This window comes from Pseudopipra pipra, chromosome W (genome assembly GCF_036250125.1).
Source record: "Pseudopipra pipra isolate bDixPip1 chromosome W, bDixPip1.hap1, whole genome shotgun sequence".
Classification (NCBI taxonomy): Eukaryota; Metazoa; Chordata; class Aves; order Passeriformes; family Pipridae; genus Pseudopipra; species Pseudopipra pipra.
Window position 1 is genome coordinate 50,475,048 of NC_087580.1, and position 17,059 is coordinate 50,492,106.

The window sequence follows — 17,059 nt, forward strand, 5'->3', positions numbered from 1 at the left end:
CCCCTTTCTTCACAGAAGTGAGAATCCCTACTTCTGCCCCCCAGCGATGATGTGGATGGTATGGAATACAATCTAGGTGCATCCCTGGCCCCAGCCTGACCCCTTCCCTGCTCTCCCTCAGGGCTACCGTGAGCAAATTAACTCTGTTCTAGCCAAAACTAGGTCACACACAGAATAGTTCTTTGCAGATGACTTCTTTAGTGTTTCTGCTTCTCGGTTCATCTTTTTGCTTTCTCCTTTAGAGGTAAACTTTAGTTGCTGCTTTTGCCATGTTCCTTCTGAATTCTAATCAATGTGGTTTAGATAAAATGTTCTGGCAGACTTCAGCCACTTTTTAGTCTGTTTGCCATGTCTTTCCACTCAGTTGAAATCTACCATTCTCCAGTTAAGAGGACCAGTGAAACAGAACTTGCTACCCCCTATCTCCAGATGTTGAAGAACCCAGATTGCATTGTGGTCAGGGTTTTCAAACATTAGGTTGCAGGAGAAAAGTTGTTTCACAACTAAATATGTATGCATATATAGATATATATGTACACAAATAGACTTTTATATATTCAGATATCTCAAGGAATAAGATGTGATGAGAGAGTTTAGACTGATATCAGGTCAATTTTAAATTTTAGAATGAAAGCTTTTAGGCTGGCATTTGTTAGCAGTATACCTTGTGCTTATAATTAGCTCTTACATGTTGTAATTATCACTATACATTAGTTCTTACACACTAACCATTATTACATATTCAAAGCAGTCAGGCTTTAACAATTTTATCCTAAATTGCTGCCCAGGCTTGGCTCCTCCTCGGAACCCATTAAGGCGAGTGAGGGAGGGATCAGTCTCGTTAGCAGGTGATAGGGGAGGCTATATAAGACCTCCAGGAGAGCTACTAGGCCATTTGCTGCCCAGGCTTGGCTCCTCCTCGGAACCCATTAAGGCGAGTGAGGGGGGGATCAGGCTCGTTAGCAGGTGATAGGGGAGGCTATATAAGACCTCCAGGAGCATGAGCAAAGGTCGCTCACGCACCCGCCAGGAGCAGACTAACAGGGGTGTGGCACAGCAATTTCAAGGCATTTCAAGCAGGCAGGGCTCAACCAGCTCCCGCTTCTCGTAGGTGAGTGTGATTTTTAAAGCTAGCAATCATTTCCAGAAAAACAAAAGCTATTACTGCTGTTAATACTAGGAGTGTGTCTGCTCAGACACTCCCCTCGAAGAAGGATGCAGCCACCCAGGTCTCTGGGTGTGCTGAGTGTCTGAGCCTGATGTTGGTACCGGAGGATGGTGTAGGAGGTAGCTGTGTACGATGCAAGCAGGTGAGTGACTTGCTGTGCCTGGTAGCATAACTTAAGGAAGAGGTAGAGAGATTAAGATGCATTAGGGAGAGTGAAAAGAAAATTGACTGGTGGAGTCAAACCCTTTTGAACCCTAAAGAAGTCAAACAGGAGACGGCGAAGCCCTGCCCTTCCTGCCATAAGGCAGATGGAGCAGACCAAATTGATGGGGGGGAATGGAAACAGGTCCCTAATGGGAGAGGTAAAAGAACTCTCTCTCGACCCCCATCACCCTCCAGGGTGCCCTTGAAGAATAGATATGAGACCCTGGACCCAGACAGTCAGTTAGAGGACAGCCAAGAAGATCTCTCTGGAGAGCCTCCTGGTTCGGCCCTGTCTAATAGACGGATTACAACCACAGGTATAAAGAAAAAAAGAAGGGTAGTTGTAGTCGGTGACTCCCTTCCAAGGGGAACTGAGGGCCCTATTTGTCACCCAGACCCATCCCAGAGAGAAGTATGCTGCCTTCCTGGGGCCAGGGTGAGGGATATTAGTAAGAGACTTCCAGAGTTAATCCAGTCCTCAGACTATTATCCACTGGTGGTAGTCCAGGCTGGCAGTGAGGACATTAATTGAAGAAGTGCCAGGATAATGAAAAAAGACTTCAAAGCACTGGGTCAGTCAGTTCAGGGGACAGGAGCACAGGTGATATTTGCCTCAGTTCCTGTACTATCTGGGATAGATGAGGAGTTAAATAAAGAGTGGAGTAAAAAAGCCCAACTCCTCAACAGATGGCTAAAGGATTGGTGCCACCATCAAAATTTTGGTTTCTTTGACCATGGGGCAAACTCCATGGTACCTAGTTTCTTAAAATCAGATGGGATTCATCTTTCTAGGAAGAAGAAGAGGACTGTAGCCCATAAGTTAGCGAGGTTGATCAGGAGGGCTTTAAACTACGTTTGAAGGGGGAAGGGGTTGGAACCGGGCTCTCCAGTGATCAGCCTAAGGATGGAAAGCCTGAGTTAAGAATTAAATCAACAGTCCACGTGAAGTGCATGTACACTAATGCACGCAGTATGGGCAACAAACAAGAGGAGCTGGAAGCCACTGTGCAGCAGGAAAGCTATGATGTAGTTGCCATCACAGAAACGTGGTGGGATGACTCGCATGACTGGAGTGTTGCCATGGATGACTACAAGCTCTTCAGAAAGGACAGGCAAGGTAGGAGAGGTGGAGGGGTGGCTTTATATGTTAGAGAGTCTCTTGACTCTGTTGAACTTGAGATCAGCAACAATAAGGTTGAGTGCCTGTGGACCAGAATCAGGGGGAAGACCAACAAGGCCGACATCATCATAGGTGTCTGTTACAGACCGCCCTACCAGGATGACGAAGGGGATGAAATATTCTACAAACAGCTGGCGGATGTCTCAAAATCGTCAACCCTTGTCCTTGTGGGTGACTTTAACCTGCCGGATATCTGCTGGGAGCTCAATACTGCAGAGAAGAGGCAGTCTAGGAATTTCCTGGAGTGTATAGAGGACAATTTCCTTCATCAACTGGTAAATGAACCTACCAGGGGTAAGGCCCCGCTAGACCTGCTGTTTACAAACAGAGAAGGGCTGTTGGGAGATGTAGTGGTTGAAGGCTGCCTGGGAAATAGTGACCATGAAATAATAGAATTTTCAATACTCAGAGATTCAAGGAGAAACAACAATAAAACCTCTATGCCGGACTTCCAGAGGGCAGATTTTGACCTATTCAGAAGTCTAGTCCAGAGCATACCCTGGGAAACAACCCTTGAAAACAAGGGGGTCCAGGAGGGATGGATGTGCTTCAAGCAGGAAGTTTTGAGTGCACAGGAACAGGCCGTACCGGTGTGCCAAAAGGCAAGCCGGCGGGGAAGACAACCAGCTTGGTTAAACAGGGAGATTCTGAAGGAAATCAGGGATAAAAAGAGAGTTTACCAACTGTGGAAGAAAGGGCTGTCTACTTACGAAGAATTCAGGAAGACAGCTAGATCATGCAGAAAGAAAATCAGGGATACAAAAGCGCAATTTGAAGTTAAATTAGCCGCTTCTGTTAGGGATAACAAAAAGTCCTTCTATAAATACATTAATAACAAAAGGAGGGGCAAAGAAAACCTCCATTCTTTGAGGGACTTGGAGGGAAACATAGTTAATAGAGATGAGGAGAAGGCTGAGGTACTTAACACCTACTTTGCCTCAGTTTTTACCAGTAGGACAGGTGGCCCTCAAGGCAACTGGCCTCTGGAGCTGGTAGACAGAGATAGGAAACCAAATAGTCCCCTTGTATTCCAGGAGGAAATAGTGACTTACTGAGTCATCTGGATCCTCACAAGTCTATGGGACCAGACGGGATCCATCCTAGGGTAATGAGGGAGCTGGCAGAAGAGCTTGCCAAGCCGCTCTCCATCATCTTCCAACAATCCTGGCTCACTGGGGAGGTCCCATATGACTGGAAGTTGGCAAATATCACCCCAATCCATAAAAAAGGCTGCAAGGCTGACCCTGGTAACTACAGGCCTGTCAGCCTGACCTTGGTGCCTGGCAGAGTTATGGAGCAGATTATCCTGTGTGAAATCACATAGCAGCTACAGGATGGACAAGGGATCAGACCCAGCCAACATGGGTTTAGGAGGGGCAGATCCTGTTTGACCAACCTGATCTCCTTTTACGATCAGGTGACCCACCTGGTGGATGAGGGAAAGGCTGTGGATGTGGTCTATCTGGACTTCAGCAAAGCCTTTGACACCGTCTCCCATAGCATACTCCTGAAAAGCTGGCAGCCCACGGCTTGGACAGGGGCACTCTGTGCTGGGTCAGGAACTGGCTCGAGGGCCGGACCCAGAGAGTGCTGGTGAACGGAGCTGCATCCGGTTGGCGGCCGGTCACCAGTGGTGTTACCCAGGGGTCAGTGCTGGGCCCAGTCCTTTTTAACATCTTTATCGATGATTTAGATGAGGGGATTGAGTCCATCATCAGCAAATTTGCAGATGACACCAAGTTGGGAGGGAGTGTCGACCTACCGGAAGGCAGGAGGGCTCTGCAGAGGGATCTGGATAGACTGGAGAGATGGGCTGACTCCAATGGAATGAAGTTCAACAAGGTCAAGGACCGGGTCCTGCACTTTGGCCACAACAACCCCCTGCAGCGCTACAGGCTGGGGACAGAGTGGCTGGAGAGCAGCCAGGCAGAAAGAGACTTGGGGGTGCTGATTGACAGGAGGCTGAACATGAGCCAGCAGTGTGCCCAGGTGGCCAAGAAGGCCAATGGCATCCTGGCCTGTATCAGGAACAGTGTGGCCAGCAGGAGCAGGGAAGTGATCCTTCCCCTGTACTCTGCGTTGGTGAGGTCACACCTTGAGTATTGTGTTCAGCTCTGGGCCCCTCAGTTCAGGAAGGATATTGAGGTGCTGGAGCGGGTCCAGAGAAGAACAACGAGGCTGGTGAAGGGACTCAAGCACAAGTCCTATGAGGAGAGGCTGAGGGAGCTGGGGTTGTTTAGTCTGGAGAAGAGAAGGCTTAGAGGTGACCTCATCACTCTCTTCAACTACCTGAAAGGAGGTTATAGCCAGGCGGGGGTTGGTCTCTTCTCCCAGGCAACCAACAATAGGACAAGGGGACATGGGCTCAAGCTCTGCCAGGGGAGGTTTAGGTTAGATGTTAGGAAGAAATTCTTTACAGACAGGGTTATCAGGCATTGGAACGGCCTACCCAGAGAGGTGGTGGATTCACCATCCCTGGAGGTTTTTAAAAAGAGATTGGACGTGGCCCTTAGTGCCATGATATAGTAATTGGAGTTGGATCAGGGGTTGGACTTGATGATCTTGGAGGTCTTTTCCAACCTAATCTATTCTATGATTCTATAATATGCAGTACCATGGAGCCAATGCCATATAGCTAGCTTGGTAACTTTGTTCTTGATGGTCCTAGTTGCTGAGGTCAAGGTGACCTGACTGGAGGAACTCCTTAATGGGGAAGGATGGGACACAAACAGAACAGGGACAGTAATGATAGCACTGCATTTATAGAAATGCTTATACTGTTGTACTGTTTTAAGTTGCTTATGTTTGGATTCAAAGCAAGCTAATCTTAGTCTGTTTAGTATGCTACTGTGTAAAGCAGGCCTCTGTTCTAGCTGCAGCTCCCTTGCTTTCATAGGATGGGAACTTTCCATTCCCTTCACTGTGAGTCTGAGTCCAGAGTGCTGTACGTACTCTTTCTGACAGCTCAGCATAGTACTGCTAAGCATGGCTTTGCTCTTAGGGTAGAGTATCCTGTCTGAGTGTTGTCTTGTGGTTTTCTTGTGAAATCCATATCTGATTATTGATGTATATACAGCTTCTCCATCTTTCATGGCATACTGCAGTATACAGTATGAGATACAGCAAAAAGACAGCTAATTGATACACAAATAGTGATTTTTGGGGGTGCAGCAGTGTATGTGATTCCTGTTCTTGTATTTGTCCTATTAAAACTAAAAAAAGTGATACATGGGGTTTCTGCATTCTCTAAAGTTGATATGAAGCTACCTTGCTTCCTGACTGATTAATAACTCTAACTTCTTCCTGTATATGATGGGATTCCTAATGATTTTAACTTAGCAATTTCATATCAATTCTCAGCTGATGTTTCTCCAGGTGGTATAATTTTGATTTTTTTTCTCTTTTTCTCTGTACATAATGTGTGATGTTGGTGGATATTGCAAATATTTTGCTTTTAATGGATACCTGAGAAGCATAATTTGCATTTTTCTGCAGGGGACTCGATTCTCTGGTTTAATTCATACCAAGGTGACAACATGCACACTTCCATTTTCAGTATCTCATATCATAGAATGGTTTAAGTAGGAAGGGACCTTAAAGATAATCTAGTTCCAACCTACCTGCCATGGGCCAGGACACCTTCCACTAGACCAGGTTGCTCAAGTAATTCCTTGAGTCGTTAACTGATAGTTATCACTAAACAAAAGTTATGCCTTTATTAAAGCTTAGGGTTCTTCAGACTATGTTCAAACAGGACAGGCCCATTGGTTATATCCTCATTTCTTGTAGTGTGTATCTAAATCTGTTAACACCCCTTAACTAATCCATGGAGTTTTTACATAGGGTATTGATAGTCAGTGGTAGGTCGCTTAAAGCAGTGGCTGTGTACACATGCTGTTTTAAAACTATTTCAATCCTGCCCTTATTTCTTTTGATAACACAGTGCCATTCCATATCTTTGATCAAAGTTTAGCTGATATTTCAAGTGCACATTTATTACATTCTAGATTTTATTATTGCAAGTCATTATTTTTTCAGTGGGCAGTTGGGAATAGTGTGCATCAGAGGTGTGTTTGCATATAAACCAATACAACATGACTTGATACTATATAGTAATTCCACATTGCTAACAGGAAAATAACTGGATAAAGTATTCATTAACAAATTGTGTACTGTAAGACTGTAGGATGGTTGATTCCACACAAAAATTACTAAAAATTATTTTTTATATGATCACTCCTGCATCTGGTCATCTCTGCCCGGTGTGCAGATTCACCAGCTTCACTCTTGAGAACTGCGAGTTTCAAGTTTAAAATGTGGTTTAACCACAAAAGTAACATACAATAAATGCATCTTCCAGACTTAATATTAGCTTGCTAGCACACTATACAAACTTTAAAATTAGCTTGATCTAATCCATTGCAAAGAAACCCTTTCATCTGAAAATCGCCTTAAGTTCTGCTTAGTGTGCTTTTACTTTCATGGGTGCAGTGGGCCTCACTTCAGTCAAGGTTTGAAAAGACAAGATAAAAATTATTGTTTAAAAGAAAAAGCAGTGTGCTCTACATTTTGAAAGGTCAATATCCTAACATAAGATCTAAAGTAAAATATTTGGGTAGTAGCAAATAATGTAAGCACACTTAACAGGCTTTTATATTTTTAAGTCTTGATAAGATAATTTTCTTGATAAGATTCTTCTATACATGCAAATCTGCCATTATGAGAAAGTTCTTATTTTTAATGTAGTAATGAACAAATCATATATTGATTAGATGTCCCATGTTTTGCCACCTAAAAGGATCATTGCTGTTTTAGTAGACATAAAGTGGTCACTTACTTGTTTACAATAATGTTTTGCTATATTCTGTAAAAAATACAGCCAGTTGATATAACTGAAATGTGTATTCTTTTTGCTTAAGCATAACAGCAAGGAAAGACAAGACATCGGTCTAATGTTTCTACTAGGTTTTGTCTGGATGTTGGAATTCAAAAGGGGAAACCAGAGTTTTGTATTGTGATTTTTTTGTCTGAGCTATACTCCCCAAGTTTGTGGATCAACTTGGATTTTGTTTCAGGAAAAGAAAAAGTATTGCAAATTCAGTGAATTAGAACTTGCCGCATCTCTTAGGTTTTCAGTATAGTTTGAATAAAATGTCTGATAAACAATGAAATATGCTTTCTCTAAGTTGTTCCACCCTAACAGTAAGATCTAGGAGAGCTAATGATATTAAAAAAAACCCCAAAAAACAGCCTTGCAAAATTTAAGCAATGACTTTAGTAACTTTAATGTTTGTACTTCTAAAGCAAAAAGTAACTCATGAAGAAAAAAGGATCTTTATGCACTTCTATAATTGCATTGGGTGTATGTAGCAAGGGTGGGGACTGCAGGCCAGCCTCTGTGAGGAGAGTCTAGGACTGCCATGCACTGGACACAGCCAGTTCCAGATGGCTGTAGTGGACCCACTGCAGGGCACAGCTGAGCCCCTCAGCCACTGTGATAGTGCCTCGGGGTAAGCAGTTAAGAAAGGGCAAAATCACTACGCAGCAGTGGGAGAGAAAGAGGAGTGAATAAAAAAGCGTGAGAAACAGCCCTGCGGTTAGAGCAGGAGGAGGTGCTTCATGTGCCAAGCAGAGATCCATGGCCCCTGGAGGAGACCACTGGGCAGCAAGCATTTCCCTGCAGACCATGCCGGAGCATACACATTGTGACCTGTAGAGGACCCCACACTGCAACAGCTGGATATGCACTGAAGGAGGCTGCAGTATGTGAAGAGGCAATGCTGGAGCAGGTTTATTCTAAAAGACTGCAGCTGTGGAGAGGAACCACGCTGGAGCAGGGGAAAAAAGTGAGGAAGGAGTAGCAGAGTTGAAGTGTTATGAACTGACTGCCCCGTCCCTGGAAGTGCTCAAGACCAGGTTGGATGAGTGTCATGGTTTGAGAGCCTCAAAATCCAATTCCCTAGTCTAAGCCCCCTCTCACATCTCAACCCAATGTGAGATGGGTTTTCCAGACAACCACACGAGACTCAAATTGGAGGAAAGGGAATATATTACAATGACTGTACAAATAAATACTAACATACATTATATACAATCTTAATTATCTCTACCATGACATAGTATTTACAATGGATCAAATCTCTTCTCCCCTCCAAATAAAAGTTCAGGAAGGAAGAAGGAAAGATCCCTTCTTCAGAGCAGCAATGTCTCTAAGGCAGCAGGTCTATCTGTTTCGCTCTTCTTCTCATGCAGCAGCTGGATCTCTGCCAGCACACACGAGGGTTATCCAAGCCCCTCGGCCACTCGTCTTCAAACGAGGGTCTTCCTCCGTGGGCTACGTTCACCCAGACAACGGTCGTTTCACTGCGGTCATACCACGAAGCTCAGGGGTCTTCGTGACGGTCTGTATCTTCAGGGGATTCAAGCCCCTTTGCAGAGCTCCTGTGCTCTGCCTCAAGCGGGGGGGGGGGGGGCAAGGTCACCCTCCGCATTCTTCTTTGAACTTTTCAGCTCTTTTCTGCAGTGCTGTAGCACTTCAAGACTCTTTCAAGTAAGAGTCCATCATCATCCTCCTCCTTTCTCGGAGATCTCAGAGGGGTATGGGGTTTTATTTCAGTTCTTACCCCAACTTCCTCTTGGTAGAGCCTAATTTTCTCTCTCTGCTCTCTCTCTCTCGGCTCTCTCAGACAACTCTGTGCCTTCCTTGGCTGCATGCTGTTGCTTTCTTATCTTTTGGCTCTTAGCCACAGTCTCTGGATGCTGCTTCTGCCGCTGCTCTGTCTCTGCTCACTCACAGTGGAGAAAACCTTTTTAGCTTTCAGCCACGGGCACTTAGCCCAGCATTACACTGTTCCAAGTCCCTGCAGCCCCCTGGCTGGGGGCTGGGAGGGCCCAGCCCCCAGTGGGGCTGCTGCTGTTTCTCCTCGTGGCTCCTACAACATGGCTACTTCTTCTACTACAAAACTACAACTACTCTTCCGTTTGCTTGTGATATGTTTATATTTTGCAGAAGCGCTCATTGGATAAAACCTCAAAACTTCAAGGGTCACCACTCCCTGGGGATTTACCATTTTATAACTTCAGGGGGGAAAACTGTTTCCCCCCACCACAACTCGGCTCTGAACAACCTGGTCTAGTGGGTATCTCTCCCATGGTAGGGGAGTTAGAACTAGGTTATCTTTAAGGTCCCTTCCAACTCAAGCCACTTTGATATGACTGAAACTCCCGCATCCCCCTGCACCTGTGTTTTTAGTTTTGTCTTTGTTTCTCACAATCCAACTCGATTTTTAATTGGCAGTAAATTAAATGAGTATTCACCAAGTTAAGTCTGGTTTGCTCATGATGGCAATGGGTAAATGATCTTCCTGTCTTAATCTTGACCCACAGCTTTTCAACTTATTTTCTCCCCCTGTACAGTTGGGGAGGGGGAGTGAGAGAGCAGCTGGGTGGGGGTCTGGCAACCAGTTAGGGTACACCCACCACAGTCTAGAGAATCATCATAGATATAGCTTGTGATTTAACATACTTGTATGAAAAAATAAGAAGGGACAAGGATTGTTCCTAAGCAGAGGCAAGATTTTGCTGCATTGTACTTCAACTTTGGGGAAGGAAAAGATCTCTAAAGAAAGGGGGAGGGAGACAAGATCAGGCTTGTACCTGGCAAACTGTGGGGTAGCATGAAAAAGTTGGAGGGACAGGGTACCTGTGAAGGCCCTCGGCAGTTGACTCTGAGATGTACCAGCCACACTGTAGCACACTTGCAGTCTTACAGAGATGAGCCAGGGACTCCTGAGATAATAGAAGCCAACAGGGAAACATTGGAGAAACACCCTGGTAGCAAAAGAAGCCTTAAGAGGGAATACCTCAATCAAGCACAAGCAACCAAAGACACAACCACTAGACAGGACTACAGGGCCTCCCTTTGCACCCCCACTGAGATATTGTCACCATGAAATAGTTCTATTAAGTGCCTGTACCCCAATGCACACACTATGGAGAACAAACAGGAAGAACTAGAGATCTGTGTGCAGTCACAGGGCTTTGATCTCATTGCAATTATGGAGACATGGTGGGATAACTTGCTGTCATGAAGAGCTACTCACTTTGGGAGAGACAGACCAGGAAGGCACCATGGTGGAGTTGCCCTCTATGTGAGGCAACACTTAGCATGTATCAAGCTCTGTCTTGGGGTGTATGATGAGCAAGTTGAGAGCTTATGGGTTAGGATAAAAGGGCAGACTAGTAAGGGTGACATTGTTGTGGGTGTTTGCTACAGGCCACCTGATCAAGAGAAGGAAGTGGATGAGACCACCTACAGGCAACTAGAAGCAGTCTCAAAGTCACAGGCCCTGGTTCTTGTGGGGGATTTTAACTACCTGGCCATGTGCTGGAGAAACTACACAGCAAAGCACAAACAGTCCAGGAGATTCCTGGAAAGCATTGATGACAACTTCCTGTTGCAGGTAATGGAGGTTCCCATAAGGGATTGTGTGCTGCTTGACCTTATACTAACCAACAAGGCCTTGATGATGTGAAGGCTGGGGGCGGCCTTGGTTATAGTGACCATGAGATTGTAGAGCTCAGTACTGAATGAAGAGGTAGCAGGACAATGAGCAAGATTGACCGTGGACTTCAGCAGAGCTAACTGTAGCCTCTTTAGGGATCTTCTTGGAAGAATCCCATGGGAGCAGGCCCTGCAGAGAAGAAGGGTCCAAGGTTGGTATTCAATTCCTCCAGGCTCAAGAATGATGCATCCTAATGAGGAAGAAGTCAGGCCAAGGGTGCAAGAAATCTATGTGGATGAATAAAGAACTCCTGTTGTTACTTACGTACAAGCATGAAATACACAAGAAATAGAAGCAGGGTCAGGCTACTTGAAGTGAATATAGAGAGATGGTCAAAGTAGAAATTGAGACTAGAAAGGCCAAGGCTCATCTAGAATTAAATCTGGCCAAGGATATCAAGGATGACAAAAAGGTCTTTTTCAAATACATAAAAAAAGGAAAACAAAGGACAATGTGGGCCCATTAATGGGAGAAGGACCCTGATAACAGAGGATGCAGAGAAGGCAGAGTTCTTTGCATCAGTCTTTACTGATAAAACCAGCCCTCAGGAATCTCTGACCCAGGAGAGCATGTTGGGAGGAAGACCTTCCCTTGGTCAAGGAGGATTGGGTCAGAGAACACCTTAACAAACTTGACATCCACAAGTCAAGCCCTGATGGGATGCATCCATGAATGCTGAGAGTGTTGGCGGACATCATAGCCAGGCCACTCACAATCATCTTTGAAAGGTAATGGAGATCAGGAGATGTGCCTGAGGACTGGAAGAAAGCAAATGTCACTCTAGTCTTCAAATGGAAAAGAAGTAGGACCTGGGAAACTACTGGCCAGTCAGCCTCACCTCAATCCCGGGAAAAGTGATGGAGTGCCTTATTCTGGAGGCCATCTCTACCCACATGGAAGACAAGAAGGTGATCAGGAGTAGTCAGCATGGATTCACTGAAGGTAAGTCATGTTTGACCAACATGATTGCCTTCTACGAAGAAACGACTACCTAGATGGAAGAGGGGAGAGCAGTGGATACTGTCTACCTCAACTTCAGCAAGGCTTTTGACACTGTCTCTCACAACATCCTTATAGGCAAACTCAAGAAGTGTGGGTTGGATGAGTGGACAAGTGGGATGGATTGAGAACTGGTTGAGTGGCAGATCCCAAAGGGTTGTGATCAGTGGCACAGAGTCTAGTTGGAGGCCTGTCACTAGTGGTGTCCCCCAGGGTTCTATACTGGGCCCAGTGTTGTTTAATGTTCATCAATGACTTGGATGAGGGAATAGAGTGCCTCTGCAGCAAGTTTCCTGATGATACAAAACTGGGAGGAGTGGCCAATACCTCAGAGGGTTGTGCAGCCCTTCAGAGGGACCTCAAAAGGTTTGAGAGATGGGCAGAGAAGAACCTTCTGAAATTCAACAAGGGCAAATTCAGGGTCCTGTACCTGGGGAGGAATAACCCCGAGCATCAATACAGGTGGGGGGCTGACCTGCTGGAAAGTAGGTCTGTGGAGAAGGACCTGGGGGTCCTAGTGGACAACAAACTGTCCATGAGCCAGCAGTGTGCCCTTGTGGCCAAGAAGGCCAACAGAATCCTGGGATGCATTAGGAAGAGCATTGCCAGAGGGTTGAGGGAGGTGATCCTTCCCCTCCACTCAGCCCTGGTGAAGCCACATCTGGAGTACTGTGTCCAATTCTGGGCTCCCCAGTACAAGAGAGACATAGAGCTCCTGGACCAGATCCAGCAGAGGGCAGTGAGGATGACTGGGGGACTGGAGCATCTCTCTAATGAGGAAAGGCTGGGGAGCTGGGCCTGTTCAACCTGGCAAAGAGATGACTGAGAGGGGATCTCATCAATATGTATAAATATTTAAAGAGGGGGTGTCAAGAAGATGGAACTAGACTCTTCTCGGTGGTGCCAACCACTAAGACATGAGGCAACATGCAGAAACTGATGCACAGGAAGTTCCACCAGAATATGAGGAATAACTTCTTAACTGTGTGACTGAGCACTGGAACAGATTGGCCAGAGAGGTTGTGGAGTCTCCCTCACTGGAGATATTCAAGAACTGTCTGGACACAATCCCGTGCAATGTGCTCTAAGATGACCCTGCTTGAGCAGGGAGGTTGGACCAGATGACCTACTGTGGTCCCTTCCAACCTGAGCCATTCTGTGAAAATAGAGTGATGGTGCTCATTCAGAGGAAATAATGTCAAGGGAGGATAAAACAGGGAGTAGACCAGCTTGATGAGCAGTGTTTGTACTGTATTATGAAAGTGAGCAGTGATTCCAGAAACAAATATACTAAGCAGAAGTATTTAGTCAAGTTAGCGTTTAATAAAGGGCATGACAGACCATGTTTTTTAGACCTATCTTGTCTGGTAAAATTCTTAGCAAGCATAGTATTAATTGGTAAAACACAAATAGGGTTTTTTTCCCCTTAAGATAAATTTATAAGTCTGAAGTAAACCAAAATGCATTGCTTTACAAAATACCTTTTCTAAAGCAGTAATTTCTCACAATTTTCATAGAATCATAGAATCAACCAGGTTGGAAAAGACCCTTGATCCACTACCGCTGTGGTTACTAGACCATGGCACTAAGTGCCACATCCAGTCCCTTCTTAAAAACCTCCAGGGATGGTGAATCCACCACCTCCCTGGGCAGCCCATTCCAATGTCTGATTACTCTCTCTGTAAAAAATTTTTTCCTAATATTCAATCTAAACCTCCCCTGGCACAGCTTAAGACCATGCCCTCTTGTCTTACTGCTGGTTGCCTGGGGGAAGAGACCAACCCCCACCTGGCTACAACCTCCTTTCAGGTAGTTGTAGAGAGTGATGAGGTCTCCCCTGAGCCTCCTCTTCTCCAGGCTAAACAAGCCCAGCTCCCTCAGCCTCTCCTCATAGGACTTGTGCTTGAGTCCCTTCACCAGCCTCGTTGTTCTTCTCTGGACTTGCTCCAGCACCTCAATATCCTTCCTGAACTGAGGGGCCCAGAGTTGGACACAGTACTCCAGGTGTGGCCTCACCAGTGCTGAGTACAGGGGAAGAATCACTTCCCTGCTCCTGCTGGCCACACTGTTCCTGATCCAGGCCAGGATGCCATTGGCCTTCTTGGCCACCTGGGCACACTGCTGGCTCATGTTCAGCTTCCTGTCAATCCAAACTCCCAGGTCCCTTTCTGCCTGGCTACTCTCCAGCCACTCTGTGCCCAGCCTGTAGCGCTGCATGGGGTTGTTGTGGCCAAAGTGCAGGACCCAGCACTTGGCCTTGTTGAACCTCATCCCCTTGGAATCAGCCCAACTCTCCAGTCTATCCAGATCCCTCTGCAGAGCCCTCCTGCCTTCCAGCTGATCGACACTCCCCCCCAACTTAGTGTCATCTGCAAATTTGCTAATGGTACACTCAATCCCCTCATCCAGATCATTGTTGCAGTAAATCTGCAGTATATGAGAAACTGTTGTTTAAACATGTTTCAAAATGGCTTTTTGTAGTCTCTTTGCTAACTCATGCTTCTTCCCAAGACCCCCCACGCAGGAATGTCCTGAGAAGATATCAAGAGGTCTTCTCATTGACCTTTGTTAACCCTTTCCTATTGACTATTAACTCTTTACATGATTGGTTTTTCTGTAAGCCCCTTGAGACCTGTAACTGGTTACTCTGTGAATCCTCCTAACCCTATAAATGTAACACCCCCAACAATAAACTCTCTCTCTTGCCTCCTCTCCACGTCCTGTGTGCTGTCTCTGGGGCTGCCATGGGACTGCGTGGTGGGGGGGAGGGGGGAGCACCTCTCCCCTCCAGACTCAGGACCTGAAGAAACCCCTGGTGCTGGAGTTTCCCCCTCCCTATCCACCCTCAACCGTCAGAAATGACCCCTCAGATGGAAATGGAACCAGAAATGGTACCCGAGAGAGGACATCCAGAACTGACCATCAATAAAGGTATTTAAGCAGAACTGGGCCCAACACTGATCCCTGGGGGACACCACTAGTGACCGGCTGCCAACTGGATGCAGTACCGTTCACCACCACTCTCTGGGCCCGGCCCTCCAGCCAGTTCCTAACCCAGCAGAGAGTGCCCCTGTCCAAGCTGTGGGCTGCCAGCTTTTTCAGGAGAATGCTGTGGGAGATGGTGTCAAAGGCTTTGCTGAAGTCCAGGTAGACTACATCCACAACCTTCCCCTCATCCACCAGGCGGGTCACCTGATCATAAAAGAAGATCAGGTTGGTCAGACAGGACCTGCCCCTCCTAAACCCATGTTGGCTGGGTCTAATCCCTTGTCCATCCTGTAGCTGTTTTAGCTGTTGTTTTTCAGTAGTTCTGTTAGAGGAAATAAAACAGGTAGTACTTAATATTTGTTTTCATTGTAAAATTACTCTTAGGAGATCTTATGGCTGTGTCACAGTCCACGGAAAAGTAAATCTGGTGTTCTATCAGGATTAATGTGAAAATTAGCGTTTCATGGAATATAGCTTAAATATGACTCGAATATAGAAGGTCAAGAATATAGTGAAATATCAGAAGTTATATTCAGCAGCTGAACAGGTTTGCACATTTAGCTGTGGGCAAAATCACTGTGTAACTATACTAAATTTTTCTTAATCTTGTATTAAAAAAAAATACTTTTGTTGTGTTTTAAGCCCAGCTGGCAACTAAACACTCTGCAGCTGCTTGCTCACTCCCTCACCCTGATGGAATGGGGAGGAAAATAAAAAGTAAAATTTGTAGATTGAGATAAGAACAGTTTTTAATAACTGAAGCGAAGTAGAATATAGTAATAATAATAGTAAATAAAAAAAGGAGATACAAAGCCCAAGGAAAACAAATGATGCACAATATAGTTGCTCACCACCCACTGACTGATGCTAAACCCTGTTCCTGAACTGCAATCAGCCCCCCCTTCTGGGTAACTCCCGCAGTTTATATACTGGGCATGATGTTCTATGGTGTGGAATATCCCTTTGGCCAGTTTGGGTTACCTGTCCTGCCTGTGCTCCCTCACAGCTTTTTGTGCAGCTCCTCACTGACAGAGCATGAGACACCAAGAAGTCCTTGATTTAGGGTAAGCACTACTCAGCAACAACCATAGCACCGCTGTGTTATCAACATTATTCTCATGCAGAATCCAAAACACAGCACTGTATCTGCTACTGAGAAGAAATTAACTCTATTCCACCCTAAACCATGACAATATCCACACCTTATTCCATACCATTTATGTCATGCCAACTCTCACATTTCCCAACACTCCATCATTTCCCTTATTTATTTATTTTGAAAGATATGCACACTAGCATCATTCCCTTAGTCTATGGACCATCACTGCAAAATGTTCATAAAATGATCACAAAACTTCTGTTGAATTCATTTAGTCCATGACTTTGGCCTCCATCCCTGATAAGTCTTTCAAGAAGGAAAGATGGTGTGTGGTGTTGGATTGTTGCATGTTAAAACCACTTCTGATTCCATTACTGCTGCACTTATTCAGTTTTTATCAAAGTTCATTCTTTGTTAATGTGAGAACTGGAGGCAAGTTAGGTTCATATCCCTAGAACAGATGCTGTGAGGTGCCCAGTGTGTTGAGGTGCATGTAGCTGCCATAGAAGTGATAATACACAATAATATATAGCAATTAACCAACAAAATTAATTGTGTGATGTTATTCTTGCCCAAAATCAAATTCCCCTGAGGCACACACTGAACTTGCCCATCCTCCCTCATTACCCACCAAGTATGCACAGGTCCTTGAGCTAAAGCTTTGCCTTTGCCAGGAATAACCCAGACTGTTTTCCCCGTCATGTTTTTAATATGCACTACAGGAACTCTATCCTTTTGTACAGTGCATAAAAGTTTTGGGCAGGGCCAGCCCGACTGGCAAATCCTCTGCTGTTGACTAACTAGGTGGCCTTTGCTAAATTTGTATCCCAATGTTTGAATGTCCCACCACCCATTGC

At 45.4% G+C, this 17,059-nt stretch overlaps 1 protein-coding gene across 3 annotated transcripts in view; it reads left to right on the plus strand.

The window, feature by feature from the left end:
• The window catches only part of LOC135404410 (ceramide transfer protein-like), a 141,449-nt gene that overhangs the window by 14,657 nt on the left and 109,733 nt on the right, over positions 1-17,059 (plus strand). Inside the window, exon 1 of one of the 3 annotated variants that reach the window (XM_064639133.1) lies at positions 11,094-12,058. The exons of the other annotated variants lie outside the window; for them this stretch is intronic. Coding sequence (XP_064495203.1) covers positions 12,044-12,058 — 15 coding nt within the window. The 5' untranslated portion in view covers positions 11,094-12,043. Of the gene's footprint in view, positions 1-11,093; positions 12,059-17,059 lie in introns of those variants that run through there. 3 annotated transcript variants of the gene reach the window in all.